We start from the raw sequence: 23,521 nt of genomic DNA, 5'->3' as shown, positions 1-23,521 counted from the left end.
GGAGAAATTTGTAATGGAAAGGAATGTGTCCTGGCTGACCTGAAGTGGGAAGAGAGTGAAGATGAGATTTTTTTTTTTCCTTAAATTTTGCAGGAGACGAATGAACTGATTATTCCAAAGTATGCTCTTCATTTGCCCTGCGAGGCCCCCACCACTTACACCCGAGTTTGAAATGGTTTTGTGTTACAGTAAGACCCAGAGGCGGAGATCTTTATGGTAGCTATTGAAACCTTTTAAAGTAAGGATAACTTAATTTGGAGTCAGAATTCCTGAATGGAAACAGAGAGATACTCTGTCTCTTCCTTAAAGTTACAAGAAGTTAGAGGGTTTTCCAGATAGGTCAGATGTAATAATGACTCTTTGGTTATCTCTTTATGTGTTTTTAATGAAGTCAGTAGGATTGTTGGTTTATAATCTTCCAAAATTCATTGTTGTTGTTGTTTTGGACAATTCTGTGCTTTACTCTGAATAGATAGGCCTACCTTTTCATTTTTCTTCAAGGGAAAAGTCCTTTTTAACTATTCTATAATCTAAATCGAATCCTTCCTACTTAGGAAGAAAGCTGTCTCTTACATGTTAGAGCTATAGCTGTACAATCAAGGATTTGATTAGGCTTAAAATACTTTTTTTCAAATGAAGTTATCAGGACTTGTTTATACATACATGTAAAGTAAACTGTACATTAGATTTTGAAGAAATAAGTAAGATTGGGTCAGGGGAGGGATCAGAAAGTAAATTCGTGTTTCTAAAGGCTTGTGAACTTGAAAATATTAAGATTCTTTTACAAGAAAAAGAGAATTAGTTGTGATAAACTATGTTGCATCAGAAATGTTTTCAAAAGTTTTGTTTGTTTGTTTGAATTCTGGCCGTGATGAATAAAACAGAACAGTCAGAAGTCCCCTACCCGCTGAAGCTTACCGTCTAGTTGAGGAGATGTGGACAACTGTGTGATCAGGTACCAGCATGTGGAATAAAGATGTTCAGTGCACTAGATCTTCAGGTTAGAGAGTAAGGACTGGATCCTTAGAGATTTACAGGGACCAGAATCGAGTTAGAAGGGAAGGAGAATGTTTCATTCGAGGAAAGCAGTGTGAATTAAATCCTGAAGTCAAGAATACTCAGGGAGATTTTTTTTAAAATCAAACAAGCAAAAGCAGAAGCAGACCCATAAATACAGAGCAAAAACTGATGGTTGCCAGAGGGGAGGGTGGGGGAAGTGGGCAAAATGGGAGAAGGGGAGTGGGAGGTAGGTACTGGCTTCTAGCTCTAGAATGAGTAAGTCACAGACTGAACGGTGCACCATCAGGAATCTAGTCAATGGTATTGTAACAGCATCATATGTGACGGTAGCCACGCTTGCGGGGAGCCCAGCATAACGTACAGACCTGTTGAATCACTGTGTTGTACCCTGAAAAAAAGAAGAATCAAGGAATGTTTAAGGGGCAATGAAGTAGGTAGATTGGTAGGATAGAAAGAGAGAGAGAGAGAGAGAAAGAATGAATCAGGAGAAAGTACGCAAACTGTTGTTTTAAACGCTACACGTGATTCCATACAGGATTTGTCTCTCTTTCTCTCTGGTTTATTTCACTTAGTGTAATGCCCTCAAATGTCATCCATGTTCTTCCATGAAATCATGGGTGGCTTTTTTTTTTTTTTTTTTTAAACACACCACATTTTCATTATCCATTCATCCATCAGGGGGAGGTTGGGTTGTTTCCATAAGTTGGCTGCTGTAAATCATGCTGTAATGAACAGACGTAAAATTTTTTGGATACATAAACAGGAATGGGATTGCTGATTCATATGGTAGTTCAATTTTTAATTTTTTTAGGAACCATCATACAGTTGTCTGTAATAGCTATACCAGTTTCTCTTCCCTACAGTAATGTATAAAAGTTCACTTTTCTCCACAACCTCAGCAACATTTATTCCTTGTCTTTTTGATTCTGGCAGGTGTGAGGTGGTCTCTCATTGTAGTTTTGGTTTGCGTTTCCCTGATGATGAGTGACGTTGAGCATCTTCTCATGTCTCTGTTGGCCGTCTGGATGTCTACAGAAAAATATTTATTCACCTCTTTCTCCCATTTAAAAAAATCAGATTATTTGTTTTTATGGTGTTGAGTTGTGTAAGGTCTTTATATATTCTGGATACATCATTTGCAAATATCTCCTCCTGTTCAGTAGGTTGCCTTTTTGTTTTGTGGATGATTTGCTGTGCTGTGCAGAAGCTTTTCATTTTGGTCTAGTCCCAGTAGGTTAATTGTGCTTTTGTTTCCCTTGCCTCAGGAGACCTATCTAGAAAAATGTTTCTACAGCTGATGTCAGGGAAATTACTGCCTGTGTTCTCTTGTAGGATTTTTTGCTTTTGGGTCTCACATTTAGGTCTTTCATCCATTTTATTTTTGTGTGTGGTATAAGAAAGTGGTCCAATTTAATCCTTTTGCATGTAGCTTTCTAGTTTTCCCAGCACCATTGTTGAAGAGACTGTCTTTCCCCCCACTGGATAGTCTAGCATCCTTTGTCACAGATAAAATGATGAAATAAGTGTGGCTTTATTTCGGGGGTCTCTGTTCCATTGATACATGTGTCTGTTTTTGTGCTGGTACTATACTGTTTGGATGACTACAGCTTTGTTCTTTCTCAAGATTGCTTTGTCTACTTGGAGTCTTTTGTGGGTCCATGCAAATTTTAGGATTATTTGTTCTAGTTCTGTGAAAACTGCTATTGATATTTTGATAGGGGTTGTGTTAAATCTCTAGATTGCTTTGGGTAGTATGCACATTTCAACAATATTTGTTTTTCCAATCCATGAGCATGGAATCTTTTTTATTTATTTGTGTTGCCTCCAACTTCTTTCTTCAGTGTTTTGTAGTTCTTAGAGTATAGGTTTTTCATTTCCTTGGTTAGTTAAGTTGACTCCTCAATATTTCATAATTTTTGGTGCAGTTACAAAGGGGATTTTTTGTTGATTTCTCTCTGCTACTTCATTAAAAAAAAAACAGATTTATTTATTTATTTTAGAGAGGGATAGGGCATAAGTGGGAAGGGCAGAGGGAGAGAGAATCTGAAGCAGACTTCACACAGCATGGAGTCCGATGTGGGGCTTGATCTCATGACCCTGAGATGAGACCTGAGACAAAAGCAAGAGTCAGACACTTAACCTACTGAGCCACCCAGGTGCAGGTGCACCTGCTACTTCATTATTAGTGTTCAGAAATGCACCAGATTTCTGCGTATTAATTTTATACCCTGTGACTTTATTGAATTCATTTTTCAATTCTACTAGGTTTTTTTTTGTTTGTTTTTTTGTTTTTGTTTGTTTGTTTTGTTTTTGGTAGTGTACTCGTTTTTTAATGGCAAGGAATAACGTTTTAAAAAGATGCTGGCTTGCTTATGAATAGCTTTAAAAGTCAGATTAATGGGGTTGAGCTTTTTTTCTCTTGCAGAGACTAGTAGATTTTTGAGAAGGAGAATGACCTATGGAATAAGAGTTGAGTAAGGCTAATCAGGCCAGTAATACATGGGACACCCTGGTCACAGTGGAGGGTGGGCAAAGGGAGACCCCCAGGAGGCTATTTCAGGGATCCAGATTTTGGTAATAAGTGTCCACTGGTTGGCTGTCACCAGTGGAAGGAGACATTTATGGAAGAATTGTTAAGATCAATGTTGCTGGCTTACCTATGAGTTGGAAGAGAGTCAAGGATGACTGATGATGTGTTTTTGGGTGATTAGGAAAATGATACAGAAGTAAATTGAATAGAAACACTATCGGTGTGGTGGTTTTCAGTTTGAAGGACAAAAAATAAAAACAAAAAAACCAAACCCATTTAGGTGTGTTGAGAATGAGGTAATAATGGGAAGTCAGGAGAGAGACACCAGCTTTGCCATATGGAACGTTCAGGTTTGAGAATCCTCAGACATCGGGCAACATTTGAGGCAAAGCCCCAAGAGAACCTCCCCAGGATTATATCCGCAGCCCTTACCAAGTCATTAAAGATCTTCCTAACCTCATTTCCTACCGTGTCCTGAACTTACCTTCTCTTCCAGCCACCCTGGGACTCCTTGTTTCTCGAACAGATCTGTGGGCTCCTTCCAGCTGTGTGTCTCTGCACTTCTCTTCTTCCGGCCGGATCACTCTTCCCACAGTTCGCTGCCTTGGTGCCTCCTTTTACCAAGAGAAGCCCTTTCTCAGCCTTCTAAAGTAGAACCTTCTAAAGTAGTAAAGTAGAACCTCGCTGTCATTTTAACTTTGCCTCATTTCTCTTTGTAATCCTTATAAGCACTGCTCTGGTATAAATTAATTGGTTTGCTTGGTTCTTGCTTGACCACGCCTCCACTCCGTGAAATCCAAGTGTTAGGAAAAATAGGGACTTCCTTTTGTTCACTGCTCTACCCCCCCCGTGCCTAGCTTGTTGCCTGATGTGCTGTGGGCACACAATAAATATCTACTTAATGAATGTCTGAATTTCCCAAGACAAAATTATCAGAAAACAAAAGTTTAACACAAAGCACCGAGCCTAAGGGAGCAGCTCGGTTGGAAGAAGAGATCCTAAGAAAGTATACTCCGGAGTGGTCAGAGAGATGGGTGCACTAGGGGTGTCCGTGTCCTGGGGCACGCAGGGGCGGGGGGAGACCCGAAGGAAGGGCACCAAGGACATCAGGTGCAGCAGAGAAATGAAAACAAGAAAAAGGAAAAGATGATCTGATGAGGGGATTTTAGGAGAGAACCCGGCCACAGCCTTGCTGTTGGTTAGGGAGAGGTGACAGAGGCCAGGACTGTAGCTCGTGGTTTAGAGTAGCAAGGGCAGTTAGGGGAGGGAGAGAAGCACATGGTGCACAAGGCATTTAAATTGTAAACGAGAGTCCATACTAAAGAAGTTGATTATTCCGGCAGTGAGTCCTATAAACTTAAACCCCCAGCAAAATATTCTGAAGTTTCAAGTGCATTAAATGAGTTTTAATTAACCAGAAGTGGCTTGATTTTAGATATTCTCCTGTATATTTTATATTTTAAAAATAGTTTCCTTTTCCACTGTCAACCATTTAAGCTTTTGGTAGTTTATTTTGGTACGTATTTGCAGAAAGAATCTAATATTATCCTGCAGGGGTTTTCTATTTTTGACTTTTTATGATGGGAAATGTCAACATACAGATAAATAGAAGAGCTGCTGGGACTCTCCTATATCCATTACCTACACTTCATTGTCATTTTGTTAAAATACTTAATGTCAATTAGGATATTAAGACATTCATCCCTGAATCCTTGAGTACAGATCTCTGTAAACAATAAGGAGTTTCCCCCACACAATTACAGTGTCACTGTCCACCTAATAAAACTTAGAAATCCTTGGGGCGCCCGGGTGGCTCAGTGGTTAAAGCCTCTGCCTTCGGCTCTGGTCATGATCTCAGGGTTCTGGGATCGAGCCCCGCATCGGGCTCTCTGCTCAGTGGGGAAGTCTGCCCCCCCCCCAGTCCCCCACCTACTTGTGATTTTTGTCTGTCAAATAAATAAATAAAATCTTTTAAAAATAAAATTTTTAAAAAAACTTAGAAATCTTTAATATTATCTAATAAAAAATTTGTATTCAGGTTTTCCCATTTGTCACCTGAAATATCTTTAACAGCTGTCTTGTTTAAAGCAGAGTACATGAAGGACCACACAGAGTATTCGATGGGCGCGTCTCTTAAGCCTCAGCTGGTCTGGAAGAGTTCTGTGTCCTCTGCCAACACCCTACTTCGGGTTTATTCATTTAGTGAAGAGACAGGGCTGTTTGACTTGTGGAAAGTCCCCTTTTCTGGAAACCTCTACTGATTGCTTCAGTGAAGTGTCATTTCACTAGTTACATGACTAAATTTGTCCTACATTCTATAGTTATGTTTATTCATTTGAGATCAGTGGTGTTAGGCACAGGACTAGGTAATCAAAGAGCATGGACTTTGTCCTTAGATAAGTTGGAATCTGATATACGTTCTTGTCAGATTCTTGTAAAATTTTGCTATCCAATCCCACTTTCATCATATTTCAAATATAAATTAGTTTTTCTTGTTTAGTTAAAACAAAACTGGGGCTTACGATTGTTTTTCAGATTTTAACTCAGTACCCAATGGCAAACTATGTTATAATGGTTAGGTGTCATCCTGTTTACATCTGATAAGTCACTTCTTTGTGTTTTGTGGAACTGTCTACTGGTTCAAATGAGCAGAGAACACTTACCTAATATGTCCCATATGTTATGGTTTCGTGTTTTGTTTTTTTTTTTTTAAGATTTATTTATTTATTTATTTATTTATCTTGGAAAGAGAGAGAGACAGTAGGAGTGGAAGCGGCAGAAGGGAAGAGAGAGAGAATTTGAAGCAGACTCCCCACTGAGCACAGAGCTTGACAGAGGGCTTGCAACCCAAGATCATGACCTGAACAGAAACCAGGAGTCAGACAGTAAACTACCAGGCACCCCTGGTTTCACAGTTATTTATTTATTTTTTTTAAATGCTTAGAAAAGATCTGAAAGAGTATACATTAAAACATTAACAGTGGTTATACCTGTCTGGTAGGGTGATGGTTAATTTTCTTTTCATTTTAGCTACACCTGCTTAGGACGCATTCTACAGTGAGCATAGATGACTTAAACAGTGAGGATAAATAAAGCAGTGAGTTCAGAACCAGCTTGACTGCAGAACATTGTGAAAGTGTATAATGCCGTAGAACTGTACATTTGAAAAGGGTTAAAGTGGTAAATTTCATATTTTGTGGTTTGTTGTTGTTGTTTACCACAATTAAAAAAAAAAAAGAGTCTGTGGCTTTCATACTGCAGAAAACAAAACCAAAAAGCGACTTGCCTAGTCCTATGTTTTGAGTTCCCTAGATGTTTGCATGCCTCTTGTAACTCTTGTTAGTAATACCTTGTCATTGCGAATCTTAATTATTGCCCCACAATGACCATAGTATATATATATTTTTAAGATTTTATTCATTTATTTGACAGACTGAGATCACAAGTAGGCAGAGAGGCAGGCAGAGAGAGAGAGGAGGAAGCAGGCTCCCCGTGGAGCAGAGAGCCTGATGTGGGGCTCGATCCTAGGACCCTGGGATCATGACCTGAGCCGAAGGCAGAGGCTTTAACCCACTGAGCCACCCAGGCGCCGTGACCATAGTATATTTTTACTTGAAATTTCAAGTATGCAGAATAGGGGCAGAAAGCATTTGTTCCAGAGGACCCTGGAGGTGTTTCCTTTGTTTGTTTAATTAGAGGCAGGATTCCGGGGACAAGACAAGATGGAGAAATGCTGATGGGAAGCATGTTGGCTCTGAAAGTCTACTTCCGGTTCATGGTGGTAACTGCGGTGATTATGTTCATTAAAGAAAAATGTGTCAGGAGAGGTTCACTTTAACATGTCATGGTTTCAGTCCACAAATAGTATCCCATGTTAGAATCAGAGTAATGAAGTTTATGGTAATTAAATGTCAGAATTTGAAATGTGTATCATAAAGGGAAAAACATCTAGAGACCAATCTGGTGTTAATGGGCCAATCTTACTCCCCTCGCTTACAGAGTTTGTTGTGTTATGAGACACAGTGCGAGAACGTCCTAGATTTCTCCTATCTCCTCAGATGGAGAAGACTATGTTGAACTCTAGGTAACAGGGAGATATTTCAGGCAGAAACTGCTGGAAACATGGAGCTAGATCAGTGCAAGTTTGGCGATTACTTTTCCATCATCAATAATCAAAAAATCTTAGTAGCTTTATTGGTGCTGCAGGGTGTGAGCCCCAGCAGCGAGAGCACCCAGAGGTTCTGCTGCCTTTTTAACTACCCACTTCTTTCCCTTCTGCGCCTCATTCTCGGTCACCTTCCCTCTGCATGCCTACTTGGAGAAACAGGAAGTGCCCGGGTCCGGATCCTGCTAGGGGATAACCCTCAGACGTGTCCATCCCCAGGCTGTGTTCAGAGAGCCAGGAGCAAACACATTGGGGCCCTCTCAGGTGAAAAAATGTCCTGGGTTTCTTTGTAGGAGAAGAGGTGTCCTAGAAGGGAGGAGCACCACACACTGGGAAGGCATGGGGAGGCGGAGAAGCTGGAGGGGACTGCCCCATCCCTTGGACAGATGACTGCTGAGCCTTTAAGACACTTTCCTAGCAGTTTATTCTCTCCAGAAGAGCATGGAATTTGGATTCAGATAGACCTGAGGGTAGATCCCTATACAGTTGCTCTCAAACTGTGTGTTTTGGAGCGAGTTATTTAGTTACTCTCAGTTCATTCATTTATGGAACGGAAGACAAGACGGCCTCATAGACTTGTCCTCTGGATGAAATGGGGGACGCTGTCTGCAGTGCTGTGCACATAGTGATCACAGAACAGACACCCTCCCCGGGACCTGCTCTGCACCAGCGCACCTGTCACACTCCTCTCTCTCTCTCTGGACTGAATGAGTCTCTTTAGGACTGATGTGTTAAGTCTTAATTACACACTATGCGTTTTTGTTCCCAAATAGTAAAAACTTTAAACCAAAGGAAGAAATGCTTTCTGTCCTCTTTAAAGAATATCCACAATAGTATTATATCTGGGGTTTCAAAAATACACTCTCGTTATGATGATAACTGACAGCATTATTTCATTATGTGATTTAATTATAAATAGAGTCTATTATTGTGCCTTTGTTTTTCACATTGAATATTAGTAGAACTTATTTTTATAACAAAAATATGAGCAGTTAAGGAGTTATAGAGGTTGGAATAAAATCTAATATTTTTAATAAATTCTAAACAGGTGATATAAAATAAATTCTTTTCTGCATATATTTTTTGATCTGGCGCATTACCATTCCTCTAACTGGCCTCCAGGTTTATAGAGTAGTTACAGCTTCAAATAAACTTGGTCGTCTATGGTTCAGAATGTGTAAAAATAAGCAGAACACTTGAAATTTAGCTTGTAGTTTAAATTGTTCAGGTGAGCTTAGTATGACTACCTCAAGTATCAGTAACAAATACTTTGCTAGGAAGTATTATGGGCTATGATATAATAAAAGTTAGCTACCTGGCATTTTATAAAAGAATATGTGTTTTTTTCTTGTATGTTAAATAGTTCCAGAAATCATAGCTAATTATTTGGGTAATAGTGTTTTAGAATCATTATTGGAAGGTTCTGCTTTGGGATTTAAAATTTTAATGCGGCCCAGCTTGAATTGGGAACCTTTACATAATTAAAAGGAAAATACTCTTTTAAAGAGGTATTGGCTCATCTGTTTATTAACCACCATTCTCTTTAAGAATTAGAGTGGGTGGAACTGGAGGGTTATTAATACTGAGCGAAACAGGTCAGTCAGAGAAAGACAAGTATCGTATGGTTTCATTCGTATTTGGAGTATAAGAAACAGTGCAGAGGATCATAGGGGAAGGGAGGGAAATTGAAATGGCAAGAAATCAGAGAGGGAGAAAAACCAGGAGAGACTCTTAACTCTAGAAAACAGAGGGTTGCTGGAGGGGGAGTAGGAGGGAGATGGGGTGCCTGGGGATGGGCATTCAGGAAGGCACCTGATGTGATGAGCACTGGGTGTTTTAGGTAACTGGTGAATTACTGAACTCCACATCTAAAACTAATGATGCCCTGTATGTTGGCTAACTGAGTTTAAATTTAAAAATTGCAATATTTAAAAAAAAGACTAAGAGTCCCCTTTAAGAATGAGAGTTCAGGCATGAACCATGTTCTGAAAACTTCCTATTTTTCTTCATTTTCTTCATTGTAGATATGTCCGTGATTTTGTATTATGGCTGGCAAAAAAGAACCCAGAGCTTTTCTGTTTCCTGGCCCACTTGTTCAAACATGGTGACGTAAAGGGTCAAGTGTTCTGAGTTCAGATTTCAGCTCTAACCTGCATGTGCTGTACGGCAGGAAACCCTGGGCTTTGGTGGTGGAGTGTCCTCCTCTTCCCTTGGTACTGACCCAAGTGCCACTTGGATATCTTGAGCCGTTTTTGGTAGTTGCTTCTCTCTTTTATTGTCTCAGTTTAGGATTATTTAGAAATAGGGTTCATTTATAGAGCATTTCGAAACATAAAATGTAGGCTTATTTCTAAATTTTACGGCTTGCTCATAGTAACACTTTGATCAACTAGGCTTCAGAAGGACCTGATTGAATCACGTGTGAAATGTTGCCTTATAATTACAGGTGTTAGAATGAGTAATAACACAGTTTGGTGTGTGCTGTAAGTACGTAGAGTTTCTTACTCATTTTTCTTACTAAGCCCAGAATCTTCCATAGTACTTGACCCGTAATTGGCACATGTCGTTGAGGCCATGGATATTTAGCATATTTCATCAAAATAGCCAAGTTGTGTGTAGCTACTTAGATCACTGTATTACTATTCTGATATTTTCCCAAAGCCATCCTTTTTCATAAATACAAACATTTAATTCATTTTCTAAACAGTTCCCTTTCAGTAGTCTGCTTGAGAATGGCAATTAATCACTTCTATTGTCATTTTTGTAAATTACAGTCATTGATAATCACTTAGAGTCCCATATGTAATTTTTTAAATAGCTTGTTGGATTATAGCAAGGAGAAATTCTTAAAATTTTATCACTGAAACTTCTTTTAGGTATAATTTTGAAAATATGCTTCCTTCAAAATCTTACTTTGATTCCCGATAGCTTTTTTAAAGCTGAAAAACCTGGGGGCTTGGAGGTGCCCTCTGCCTAGGATCACCGCCCGCTGCCGGTGTGGGAGATGCTGAACTCAGGTCTGGAGCTCCGATTTTAGTTTCTTGTCTTAGTCACCTTGACATCATCAGCACAGCAGGCATACAGCTGAGGTGTAGGTGGACTGCATAGGGCCTTCTTTCCTTTTTTGTTCTTCCTGTTTCTGCTTCATTGAGTTCATTCGTGAGTATTTCTGTTCGGCCCACTCATCTTTGGAGTGTCTGTCCTCTGTTCTTTACGTTAAAAACCGCTCAGTCACTTCAGTCCTGAGGTATTTACGGTGTCCCCTTACGTGCTCTCACGTCACAGGCACTGGGGGGGAGAGTGGGGCATGGAATTTCTAATTTCTCGGTGGCTTCTCTGCTAGGACATCGCGTTCACCTGCATTAAATAAACCCTGGCCAGACACTTAATAGGAGTTTTGTGGAGAATACATTGGAAGAACAGTGGTCTGCGAAGAGAATCGGACTGGGTCTGCGCTCTGGGGATACGTGTAAACTACACCTATTTATGGTATTGGTGTTTGAAAACTTTCGTATTTCAAACAAGAATATAAATTGGCATTCTGTAGTTGGTGTTTTTTAACATTCGTATATCAAAAGGTACGTAACATTGCTGTACAATATCTAACTGTGAAACAATAGATTTTATGATGTGTTGAATCTGCCAACTTTTTGTTGTCTTACAGACCGCCGGGTCCTCGCTTTCCTCCTTACCCAGCTTAAACTCGTCCCTTGATTCTCTCAACGCATGTGTCTTGCATCCTCTCTTCTCTTTCTTGCTTTGCCAAACCGACTCGGTTCAAGTACAGCTTTGCTGCAGTCCAGTCGTCCGTGCTCCGCCTGCGCCCGCGTCACTGAATGTATCTGGTGGAAGTGCACAACCATGACCCTGGCACCGGCTTGAATTCTTGATCGTTAAATTCCAGTGGGCAGAGGGTGCCTGGTTGGCTCAGTGGGTTAAGCGTCTCCCCTTCAGCTCAAGTCATGATCTCAGGGTCCTGGGATCGAGCCCTGCGTTGGGCTCCCTGCTCAATGGGGAGCCTGCTTCCCCTTATCTCTCTGTCTACGCCTCTGCCTACTTGTGCTCTCTCTGTCTCTCTTTGTCAAATAAATAAATAAAATCTTTTTAAAAAACAGACACTGTTTAGGCACAGGTGGGCACAGTTCTTGGTGCCAAGATCGGTGGAGCTTATGTTCTTGTTGAGATAGTAAGCAAAAAAGACACTAAGTTAGTCATTTCATATGTTTGAAGATAACATGGAATGAAATAAAAAGTAGAACAGGTCAGAGGGCTGGGGGAGTCCTGGCTGAGGGGTGCAGGTCACAGTGTTTAGGATGGTCAAGGTAGGCGTCCGTGAGAAGGTGAGATCTGATCTGAGACTCGAAGGTGGGGAGGGGTTCGCTGCGGGCTGTGCGAGAGGACGGAACGCTGGCACAGAGGGTGCAGTCCACATTCGAGGAAACACACAGAAGCCGGGGGGCCTGGCACAGGGCCCTGAGAGAGAATACTGACTAGGTGAGGAGGTCAGAAACTTAAGTAGGGTGGGTGAGAGGCCCAGATTGTGTAGGACCCCTGCTGTTCACTGAGAGGCCTTTGTTTTCTATTCTTAGTGAACTGGAAACACTGCAGGACTTTTTATTTTTTTTTCTGGCAGCTGATCATGTGAAGGTTCCTGCCACATGTGTTGGGAACAGACTCCAGTCAGGGGCAGGGAGAGCTGTTCCAGAGTTTTCAGAGTGTTCACGTGAGAGATGATGGTGATTTGTTCTGACAGTAGTGGAAGAGGTGAGGAGTGATCCTGGGTCTTGATTTTGAAAGGAGCCAACGAGATTTCTAGAATGAGATAGGGGAAGAGAGGAGAGGACCTAAGGGTGAGTCCAGGGCTTTTGACCTGAGCTCTTGAGAGGTGAGGTTGGTGCCATGTGCGATGGAGGGAGCAGTAGCAGACGGCGGGAGACCAAGGGTGGGAGAGATCGGTTCGCTTTGGGATGAGTTCAGGTTTGTAGTTAGAGTCCAGTGAGCTCATATCCAGTGTAGTATCCGTTTCAGGAGCACAGTGTACTGATTCAACACTCTGTCCATCCCCCTTGTTCATCACGAGTCCTGAGTTCCGACATCTTCTAGAATACACTTCCTAGCTTTAGGTAACGGCGGATCTAGCCCTTTCAAGTTTCTGAGTAGGAAGAACTTTATGGCACCTGGGCAGGTTGAGGCACTCGGCTGTGAGAGTCGGAAGCAGAATTGCGTCGTCGGTGAAAGCCAGGGGAAGGCAGATACCTACCAGTATCAAACAGGAGCAGCCCAGGTTTCCGGTCTGGCTGGTAGGGAAGTGAGGAAAGCCGGAGGAGGGACAGAATCCAGAGAAAAGACAGTGGCTGTAGGACCCAGCAAGTCAGCCAGGTAGATACCGCCCCTGTAGAGTTCATCATGGGTGTCACAAGATGCAGATCCAAAATGGGAAGAGGTTTGAATTTTTCTGTTGGCCCACCAAGAGATGATGGCTGAAGCCATGAAACCTTGTTAGAAAAGAGAAGAAAACGAAGCAGAGATCCTTGGGTGAATGATCTTTTCTGGTGAAAGGAGTCCATGAACTAGTCCAATGTGGCCAACAATAGGATCTTATAGAGACTTCGAGATGGTAGTTGATGGTTGCTAATAGAGGTAGGACAGAACACGCAGACTCTGAGTAAAAACACGGTTGACTTTGTCAGCTGGAGGGAAATTGTTTCTTCCGAAAAGCAGTCTCAGTAAACAACTCTACCCTACTCTGTGTTGTCATCTAATACTATATATCCTTAAAAATCCACGCAGGTGTACACCTGATGATAATAGCTAACATCTACTGAAAGCTTATTATGTGTCATACGTTACGCTGAGTATTTTACTGATTTATTCCTAATTCCCACACCAGTTTTATGATGTAGGTACTTGTTTCCCCTTTAATTCTTGAAGACCGGAGAGATTAATTTAACTTGTCCAAGGTTACATGGTAGGAAAAGTAATTGAATCCAGGAATGCTGGTGTTAGAGTCCACACTCTTAGCCACTATGGGATGCTACTTTTCTTTGAAGTCTTCTGAGATATTCCCTGACATAATTTATCTCTTTTGACTCACTGGCTCCACAGGCTATGATGACTGAGAATTTAGGTGGTATATATTGTCAAAGGGTGTACAGTTTGGCAAGGGATCAGGATTCCTTCTTAAGTGAAAAATAATAATACAAGATAATGAAAAATGAGGGATACAATAATGAGAATATGGAGAGGGGAATGTAGGTTTGGATCTGGGCCTTAAAGGGTAGGTATTCTTTTGAGTGTAGGTGATTACTTGGGGGTAGGGGTGAACTCAGCGGATGCCAGTCCAGGTACTAAGAGCAGCTGGAGTGAAGGTGTAGATACAGGACAGAGCAAGATGTGTCTGGGGAAACTTCAGTCATCCAGTTTGGTTGGTTGATAGAGCATGTGGCCGGAATGGGTGTTGGATTGGAAAGGAAGACTGAGGCCAAGTTGTGAACACCCCGAGGGGAGGCCCGTGACAAGCTGTGAGAGGGCAGTGGTTTTGCCTTGAACAGAACTCTGTCGTTCTCAACTATTTACTTCGTGGTTTGAATGTAAGTATATTCAAAGAGACATTTTATGTTATTTCTAGAATGCCAGTTAATGAAAACAGAACGACCAAAGCCAAACACATTTATTATCAGATGTCTTCAGTGGACCACTGTTATAGAGAGAACATTTCATGTAGATACTCCAGAGGAAAGGTAAGAACCCTGTTTTTTCTATTTCATGAAAAAGCAACAGTCGGTGTAAAGATGTATGTGTATCTGACGTCCCCATTTGTGAATCTGTGCGAACACATTTGTCAAATCCTGTAGTCCCTTGATTGTTTCTGGTATGACAACAGGGGCTTGCACCAGCCTCAGGAACTGCTGTAAGATATTCTTCTCAACAAAAACCAAGACGTTTAAAAACTGAAATATAAACTGGGACGTTTTTATAACTAAACTACCTTAAAAAATGGTCAAATTGATTGTGTTCATATTTGGAATCTCGAGGCTGGTCCTGGCACAGGTTTCAAGCAGCGCTGCTGTTATGCAGGGGCTGCCCGAGTGTTAGGCAGGGAAGGAGCCTGAGACCTGAACTAAGCTCCCTGAAAAACCAGGACCAGGATTCACTGGCCTCCCCCCCCCCCCCCCCCCCCCCCCCCCCCCGGCCTCACTGCTAAAGAGGGGAGTGGCCACTTCCCTGAGCCTATATTGTCATGCTCCAGATTGGTGCATTCCTGCAACCTCTGCCCCCCAACCCCCTAGTTCTGTTTTCATACCCTTTTATCTGGTGCTAACTGAGTTAAGTCCAACAAGCCCAACCACAAAACCATTTTCTTGCATGGATGTTATCATGGTTGATCCAAATCAGCAACTTCATGAAGTCAAATATTACTAGTTTATGTTCCAAATGAGTAAATCAGGTCTTAGGAGGCTTATCTAAGATTTTTGAAAAAAAGCCAGAAATAACCTCCCATAAGGCCTAGTAAATAGTAAAGTATTATTTTAATAATGCTTTTGATCAGTAAACATAATTTTATAACCGGAGTTAAGGATAGATCCAATTTTCTTTTGTACACTCCCGGTCTTACTCTGTGCAGACATATTTCGGTCTTGAGCGTACATACAATTCCGTACGTCTTTCTCCCTGTCCACTCCTTTCTTCCCGGGGCATTTCTATCTGCTAAGTCTTCAGTGTGTTTAGACTTCCACCTGTAACCATGATTGGGCCAGTTCCCATTCATCTGTCAGATCTGAGCTTCAAACACCACATTTCCTACAAAACCTTCTCTGACTCGCTAGAGACTGAGCCTGTCCCTGTACCTTTTATATCCAGGCTGTCAGCCCTGTAATCTTTGTTTGCCTTTCTCGCTAGACCGTGAGGTTCTTCACTAGCAGGGATCGTATTTTCCTTGCTCAATATTCTATCTTTACAGCCTAGTCCAGGATCCAGCGTAGTATTTGTTGACTGGCTGAATGAATGGAAATATTATTCTTAGTGGATTTACAACATCTCATTGAAGCATGATTAATTTTGCCATTTACGTTTGCAAAGCTGGATTTACGCCATGTCTTAAGACTTCAGAATAGTTCCTGCATTTATATATCACGCTACTTTTCTGAACAATCAGTTTTTATTTGCATTTATGACTAGAAGAAAGCAGTTTTAGTAAAAAATGAAAAAACAGCATCTTTATATTTACCATGGGGTGTGTTTTTCTACATTCATCTAGAATCTGGTGCTTGGAGGTTTTATATGACTTTAATGTTAATGAAGACTTAGAAAAAATGTAGTGAGAACTAGAAAAGCTGTGTATTTTCTATGTTCTGTCTGCCAGTCTAAAATCCGTTCTTGTTGTAAATGAAATATGTATCTCTAATCTTAATCTAAAAAAAACCTTCTATTTGTTTTATTGCATGATAGACATTTAGAATCTGCATTTTCCAAGGCATGAGACTATTGTACCAGCTCAGTTCTTCTTTTTTTTTTTTTAAAGATTTTATTTATTTATTTGACAGAGATCACAAGTAGGCAGAGAGGCAGGCAGAGAGAGAGGGAGGAAGCAGGCTCCCTGCTGAGCAGAGAGCCTGATGCGGGGCTCGATCCCAAGACCCTGGGATCATGACCTGAGCAGAAGGTAGAGGCTTTAAGCCACTGAGCCACCCCGGCGCCCCTGGTTCTTCATTTCTTTTCATTGAATAATCCATTCTGTCTTCATTGATTACGGATGGCACATATACATAAATATTTGTATTTTTAGGTTTTTTTCTTTTTTTTTTTTTCTCTTTGATTTCTCTGTCATTCTAGCACTAAGACCACATGATGACCAGAATGCTGATATGAGGAGAAATAGAATCATAAAAAATTTATTAATCTGGAGTACATTATGTAGGTTGACTGTATGAAGTTAATGTTATATATAAAAGTATGCCAAAAACAAGGCAGGGAAGCCAACAGGAAAAATGAAATGGAATTCTGAAAATTTTTAAAATAATGAAACAAAAACAGGGAGGAAAAAAAGAAGAAGAAGAAAGTAGGAAAAAGTGAAATGGTAGACTTATGTGTAACCATATATATAGTTCAATTAAGTATTAATGGGTTAAACACTGCTGTTAAAAGGCAGAGAGTTTCAGAATTAAAAATACGAGGCCAACTTATGTGCTGTTTATAAGAAATGCACTTTAAGCATTATAAAGACATAGCTAAGTTGAAAATAAATGCCAACAATAACCATGGGGAGAGATTTGCTATATTAGATTTCAAAATAAAATAATATTCTAGAGAATTCCAGGACACTTTATAATGACAAAAGGGTCAATTAATATGGATGCTGTAACAATCATAAATATTATACATGCAATAACAGAATTGGACAGAGAAAAGTTGACAGAGAAAATATCCCACAACCATATTTGTAGATTTTTAAATTCTTTCCAGCAAGTGTTAGAGCAGCTAGAGGAAAACATTAAGCAAAGTCATAGAATAACACTGTCATCCACCTTGATGTAGTTGATATTTACAGAATACTAAACCCAAAAGTGAGAGTATACACATTGTTTTCAAACGCATATGGTATATTCACCAGGACCGCTCATATTCTGGATCATAAACAATTCTTAATATATTTAGCATATCTGAAATTATATAAAATATGGGTTTTGCTTCAATAAAATTGCTTCGAAATCAGTAAGAATAAGAACCTGAAAAGCTCCTAAGTATTTGGAAATTAAACAGCATACCTCTTAAAAATCATTGGGTCGGGGTGCCTGGGTGGCTCAGTGGGTTAAAGCCTCTGCCTTCGGCTCAGGTCATGGTCCCGGGGTTCTGGGATCAGGCCCTGCATCAGGCTCTCTGCTCGGCGGGGGGCCTGCTTCCTCCTCTCTATCTGCCTGCCTCTCTGCTTACTTGTGATCTCTGTCTGTCAAATAAATAAATAAAATCTTTAAAAAAAATCATTGGGTCAAAAACAAAATTCACAGGAGCCATTAGAAAGTGATTTTTAAATGAGTGATAATGAAAATAAAGCATATAAAAATTAGTGAGTGCTTAGAGGGAAATTTTATAACAATAAATGCCTATACACAAAAAGAAGAAAGTTAAGTCAGTGACCTAAGCTTTCTTTTTAAGAAACTAGGAAAGTAGAGTAAACCCAAGTAAACATCCAGAGGAGACATTAGAGCTCAAAAATCAGTGAAATAGAAAACAAAATGATCAATAAACCAAAACTAATTCTTCGAAAAAAAAACCCAAAAAGAATGGAAAGCATCTTGGAAGATTGTTAAAGAAAAGGAAGAGGGAAGACACAGTTTACAAATATGCCAACCCAAGAAAACATTAGAAAACTTGAACAGCCAATGTCAATGAATAGAATTGAGTTAATAATTTAAAAACCTTTTCTCAAAGAAAACTCCCAAGTCCAGATGGCTTCACTGATGAGTTCTGTCAAATATTTAAAGAAATATTACCAGTCCTACACAATCTAGTTCAGAAAATAATGGAGAAGGGAACACTTTCCAACTTATTTAAAAGGGCACTCCTGTTTCAAAAACCAGGCAAAGCTATCATAAGAAGATAGAACTATAATCTAATATACTTGCAAACATCAGTGCAAAGTTTCTTAACAAAATTTTAACAAATTCCAAAAATATGGAAAAAATAATAAATCATGACCAAATGGAGTATATCCAAAGAGTTCAGTTGCATTATCTGAAATCATTAAACTAAATTCACTATATTCAGAGGATAAAGTAGAAAAACCACATGGTCATTGCAACAGATGCAGGAAAAGCATTTGCCAGAATTCAGTACCCTTTCATCACTAAAACACTCAGCTGACAAGGGATAGAGGGGAACTTACTCAACTTCTGTCTATAAAAAAAACCTATGGCTTATGTGATCATCAAAGGTAAAACCTTCAGTGCTTTCTCCCTAAGATCTGGAACAGAGTAGCAATGTCTTCTCTCACCAGTGTTATTTAACATTCTACTAATCGTCTGATATAGGTCATTTAAGGCAAGAAAAACAAGTAGAAGGCAAATAGATTGGAAAGAAAGATGTAAAACTGCTCTTATTTTTAGACATTTGCCAACTTAATAAGGGTACAAGGTAAACATACAAAACCAACTTTATTTGTAAGTACTACCAAAACATTAGAAAATTTAAAAAAATTTTTAAAGCCTCCACAGCAGCATAAATGGTTAGGAATAGATAACTCAGGAAGGGGTCTCTAAGAAAGTGAAGAATGCTGCCAAAGAAAGAAACATTCTAAGAAAACAGTCAATTGATGTTGTTCAAGGGAGATTGGCAGAGTAGGAAGATTTTGAGATCACCTCCTCTCACAGTCACACCATTGCCATAACTATATATGGAGTAACTCACTTTGAGAAGACTACTGAACAGCTCTTCCATGACTAAAGATATATTTTAAAAACCACATCAAGAAGAGTAGGAGGTACAGAGACAAACTTGGGAACCAAACCTCAGATATGCTAACCCACAAACAGGAGGGCTATCAGTTGCAGAAGTCCTGTGTGAGGACCTCTGTTGGGCACCTCAGCCCTGGATTTGCACTGGGAAGGCATGCCTCCATAGCCTCTGGCTTTGAAAATTAGTGGGTCTTAACTCCAGGAAAGCTATATGTGACAGCACTCTCAAAGAGTGCGTGCACAGTATCACTCACTCTGAGACCCAGTATAGAGGCAGTAGTTTGAAAGCTTCTGCGCTATATGTAAAGATTGCAAGGTTGTGCTGGAGGGTCAGGAATCTGTAGGAACTTTCTCCGGTAATGGAAGAACTGGCAGGTGCTATTTTTCTTGATCTCCTTCAGCGTAGTTGGCCCTGTGCTGGAAGCACCAGTTCTGACACTCTCCTTCTGCCTTGCTAGCACTGCAGACACCTGTCGTATGGACCTGCCCTGGTGGGTGTCCCTCCAAAGCTGCTCCTGCCCCTCCACACCCAGCAGGCATCACTTAGAGGGAATAACAGAAGACTAAAGTATGCAGAAGAACAGATCAGCAATCCGAATGACAAAACCTAAAAGTACTGGAAGACACTCAAGCTGAACAGCAGAGAGTCAAAGAATCTAAAAATATGAAGATATGTAAGGGACAACATCAAACTTAGTAATATTTGCATTATAGGGTTCTCAAAGGAGAATAGAGAGAAAAGGGGGAAGAAAACTTCTTTGAAGAACTAAGAATTGAAAACTTCCTAACCTGGAGAAGGAAACAGACAGCCAGGTCCAGGAAGCATAAAGAGTCCTAAATAAGATAAACCCAAAGAGATCCGCATCAAGACACACAATAATTAAAATATCAAAAATTAAAGATGAAAAATAATCTTAGAGGTAGCAAGTTATATAAAAGGGAAATGTGGTAAGGCTGATCTTTCAGCAGAAACTTTGCAAGCCATAAGCGAGTGGCATGATACAATCTAAGTGATGAAAGGAAGAAAACTAGAACCAAGAATACTCTATTCAGCAAGGTTGTCATTCACCGTAGAAGGAAAGAGAAAAGAGTTTCCCAGACAAATGAAAGTTAAGCTCATCACAACTCAACTGGCCTTATAAGAAATGTTAAAGGGACTTTTTTAAGACAAAAAGACAGGCCATAATGAGAAGAAGATAATTACTAGTGAAAAATTTCAGATGGTAAAAGCAAACATGGTAAAGGTAGTCAGTCAGTCATTTATAAAACTAGTATGAAGATCAAGAGATGAAAGTAGTAAAATCAGTTATATCTAGAATAATTAATTAATGTGTATACAAATTAAAATGTAAACTGTGAAGTCAAATACATAAAATGTGGAGAGTAGTAGTAAAAATATGGTGCTTTTAGAATGTGTTAAAGTTAATTGAACATTAGCTTTAATAGACTTATATACGTAGAGTGTTTTATGTGAACCTTATATGAACCATATACTGAAAACCTTTAATAGATAGAAAACCTCTAAAGAGAAAAGAACCCAAACTTAGCACTCAAGAAAATCATAAAATCACAAGGGAGGAGAGTAGGAGAAGAAGAAAGGAACCAAGAAGAACTATAAACAACCAGAAAATGGTTACATGCCAGTTGTTACATGCCAACAAATGGCAATAATTGCATCCCTATCAGTAATTACTTTTAATGTAAATGGACTTTCAGTTCCACTCAAAAGATAAAGGGTGACTGGGGCGCCTGGGTGGCTCAGTGGGTTGGGCCGCTGCCTTCAGCTCAGGTCATGATCCCAGGGTTCTGGGATCGAGCCCCGCATCGGGCTCTCTGCTCAGCGGGGAGCCTGTCTCCCCCCCCTCTCTCTGCCTGCCTCTCTGCCTACTTGTGATCTCTCTCTCTCTCTCTCTCTGTCAAATAAATAAATAAATAAAATCTTTAAAAAAAAAAAAAAAGATAAAGGGTGACTGAATGAGGGGAAAAAAAACAAGACCCAGCTAGATGCTGTCTACCAGAGACTCACTTCAGACCTTAAGACACAGACAGAGTGAAAGCGAAGGGCTAACAAAATCTATACTGTATGAATGGAAGTGAAGGAAAAAAAAAAAAGACGATGACGAAGCTGGGGAAACAGTACTCCTATCAGGCAAAATAAACTTTCAAAGAAAGACTGTAACAGGAGACATAGATGGGCATTGTATAATGATGAAGGGATCAAGTCAAGAATATAATGGTTATAAATTTCCATGCACCAACATAGGAGCACCTAAATATATAAAGCAAATTAACAAACATAAAAGTAGAAATTAGGTCAAGATGGCGGAGAAGTAGCAAGCTGAGACTGCTTCAGCTAGCCGGAGATCAGCTAGATAGCTTATCTAAAGATTGCAAACACCTGAAAATCCATCGGCAGATCGAAGAGAAGAAGAACAGCAATTCTGGAAACAGAAAAACAACCACTTTCTGAAAGGTAGGACCGGCGGAGAAGTGAATCCAAAGCGACGGGAAGATAGACCCCGGGGGGAGGGGCCGGCTCCCGGCAAGCGGCGGAGCAACCGCGCACAAAATCAGGACTTTTAAAAGTCTGTTCCGCGGAGGGACATCGCTCCAGAGGCTAAACCGGAGCGAAGCCCACGCGGGGTCAGCGTGGCCTCAGGTCCCGCAGGGTCACAGAAGGATCGGGGGTGTCTGAGTGTCGCAGAGCTTGCGGGTATTGGAACGGGAAAGCCGGCTACAGAGACAGAGCCGACAGTAAGCTCGCAGCTCCGTGTTACCTTGAACCGGTCGCAGGCTCGGTGAGCTCGGAGCGCGGCCGGAGGTCAGGCAGACGGGAGTAACTGGGCGCTGTTCTCTGAGGGCGCACTGAGGAGTGGGGCCCTGGGCTCTCGGCTCCTCCGGGCCGGAGACCAGGAGGCCGCCATTTGTATTCCCGTCCTCTGGAACTCTACGGAAAGCGCTCAGGGAACAAAAGCTCCTGAAAGCAAACCCGAGCGGATTACTCACCCCGGCCCCGGGTAAGGGCGGTGTAATTCCGCCTGGGGCAAAGACACTTGAAAATCACTACAACAGGCCCCTCCCCCAGAAGATCAACAAGAAATCCAGCCGAGACCAAGCTCACCTACCAAGGAGTGCGGTTTCAATACCAAGGAGAGCAGCAGAATTCCAGAGGAGGAGAAAGCCAAGCACGGAACTCATGGCTTTTTTCCTGTGATTTTTTTTAGTCTTGCAGTTAATTTAATTTTTTCTTTTTCATTTTTTTTTTTTTCTCGCCTTCGGGTAAAATTTTTTTTTTTTTAACTGTTACCTTTTTCTTTTTTAACGATTTTTTACTAGTTTATCTAATATATATATATATTTTTTTACATTTTTCTTAGGTGTTTTCTTTTTTAAAAAAAATTCTTTTCTTTTCTTTTTTTTTTTTTCTTTTTTCTTTCTTCCTTTTTGAACCTCTTTTTATCCCCTTTCTCCCCACTCACGATTTTGGATCTCTTCTAATTTGGCTAAAGCATATTTTCCTGGGGTTGTTGCCACCCTTTTAGTATTTTACTTGCCCCTTCATTTACTCTTATCTGGACAAAATGACAAGACGTAAAAATTCACCACAAAAAAAAGAACAAGAGGCAGTACCGAAGGCTAGGGACCTAATCAATACAGACATCGGTAATATGTCAGATCTAGAGTTCAGAATGACAATTCTCAAGGTTCTAGCCGGGCTCGAAAAAGGCATGGAAGATATTAGAGAAACCCTCTCGAGAGATATAAAAGCCCTTTCTGGAGAAATAAAAGAACTAAAATCTAACCAAGTTGAAATCAAAAAAGCTATTAATGAGGTGCAATCAAAAATGGAGGCTCTCACTGCTAGGATAAATGAGGCAGAAGAAAGAATTAGTGATATAGAAGACCAAATGACAGAGAATAAAGAAGCTGATCAAAAGAGGGACAAACAGCTACTGGACCACGAGGGGAGAATTCGAGAAATAAGTGACACCATAAGACGAAACAACATTAGAATAATTGGGATTCCAGAAGAAGAAGAAAGTGAGAGGGGAGCAGAAGGTATACTGGAGAGAATTATTGGGGAGAATTTCCCCAATATGGCAAAGGGAACAAGCATCAAAATTCAGGAGGTTCAGAGAATGCCCCTCAAAATAAATAAGAATAGGCCCACACCCCGTCACATAATAGTAAAATTTACAAGTCTCAATGACAAAGAGAAAATCCTGAAAGCAGCCCGGGAAAAGAAGTCTGTAACATACAATGGTAAAAATATTAGATTGGCAGCTGACTTATCCACAGAGACCTGGCAGGCCAGAAAGAGCTGGCATGATATTTTCAGAGCACTAAACGAGAAAA

At 40.5% G+C, this 23,521-nt stretch overlaps 1 protein-coding gene across 4 annotated transcripts in view; it reads left to right on the top strand.

Moving 5' to 3' along the window:
* Positions 1 to 23,521, top strand: part of AKT3 (AKT serine/threonine kinase 3) — a 313,218-nt gene that overhangs the window by 143,930 nt on the left and 145,767 nt on the right. For 3 of the 4 annotated variants that reach the window (XM_059146697.1, XM_059146698.1, XM_059146696.1), the window contains one exon: positions 14,344 to 14,455. The exons of the other annotated variant lie outside the window; for it this stretch is intronic. In XM_059146697.1, coding sequence (XP_059002680.1) covers positions 14,344 to 14,455 — 112 coding nt within the window. The remainder of the gene's footprint in view (positions 1 to 14,343; positions 14,456 to 23,521) is intronic. 4 annotated transcript variants of the gene reach the window in all.

The sequence above is a fragment of the Mustela lutreola genome, chromosome 14 (genome assembly GCF_030435805.1).
Source record: "Mustela lutreola isolate mMusLut2 chromosome 14, mMusLut2.pri, whole genome shotgun sequence".
NCBI classification, from domain to species: domain Eukaryota; kingdom Metazoa; phylum Chordata; class Mammalia; order Carnivora; family Mustelidae; genus Mustela; species Mustela lutreola.
Note: the sequence above shows the minus strand (reverse complement) of the source record. Positions and strands in the feature narration are given on the sequence as shown.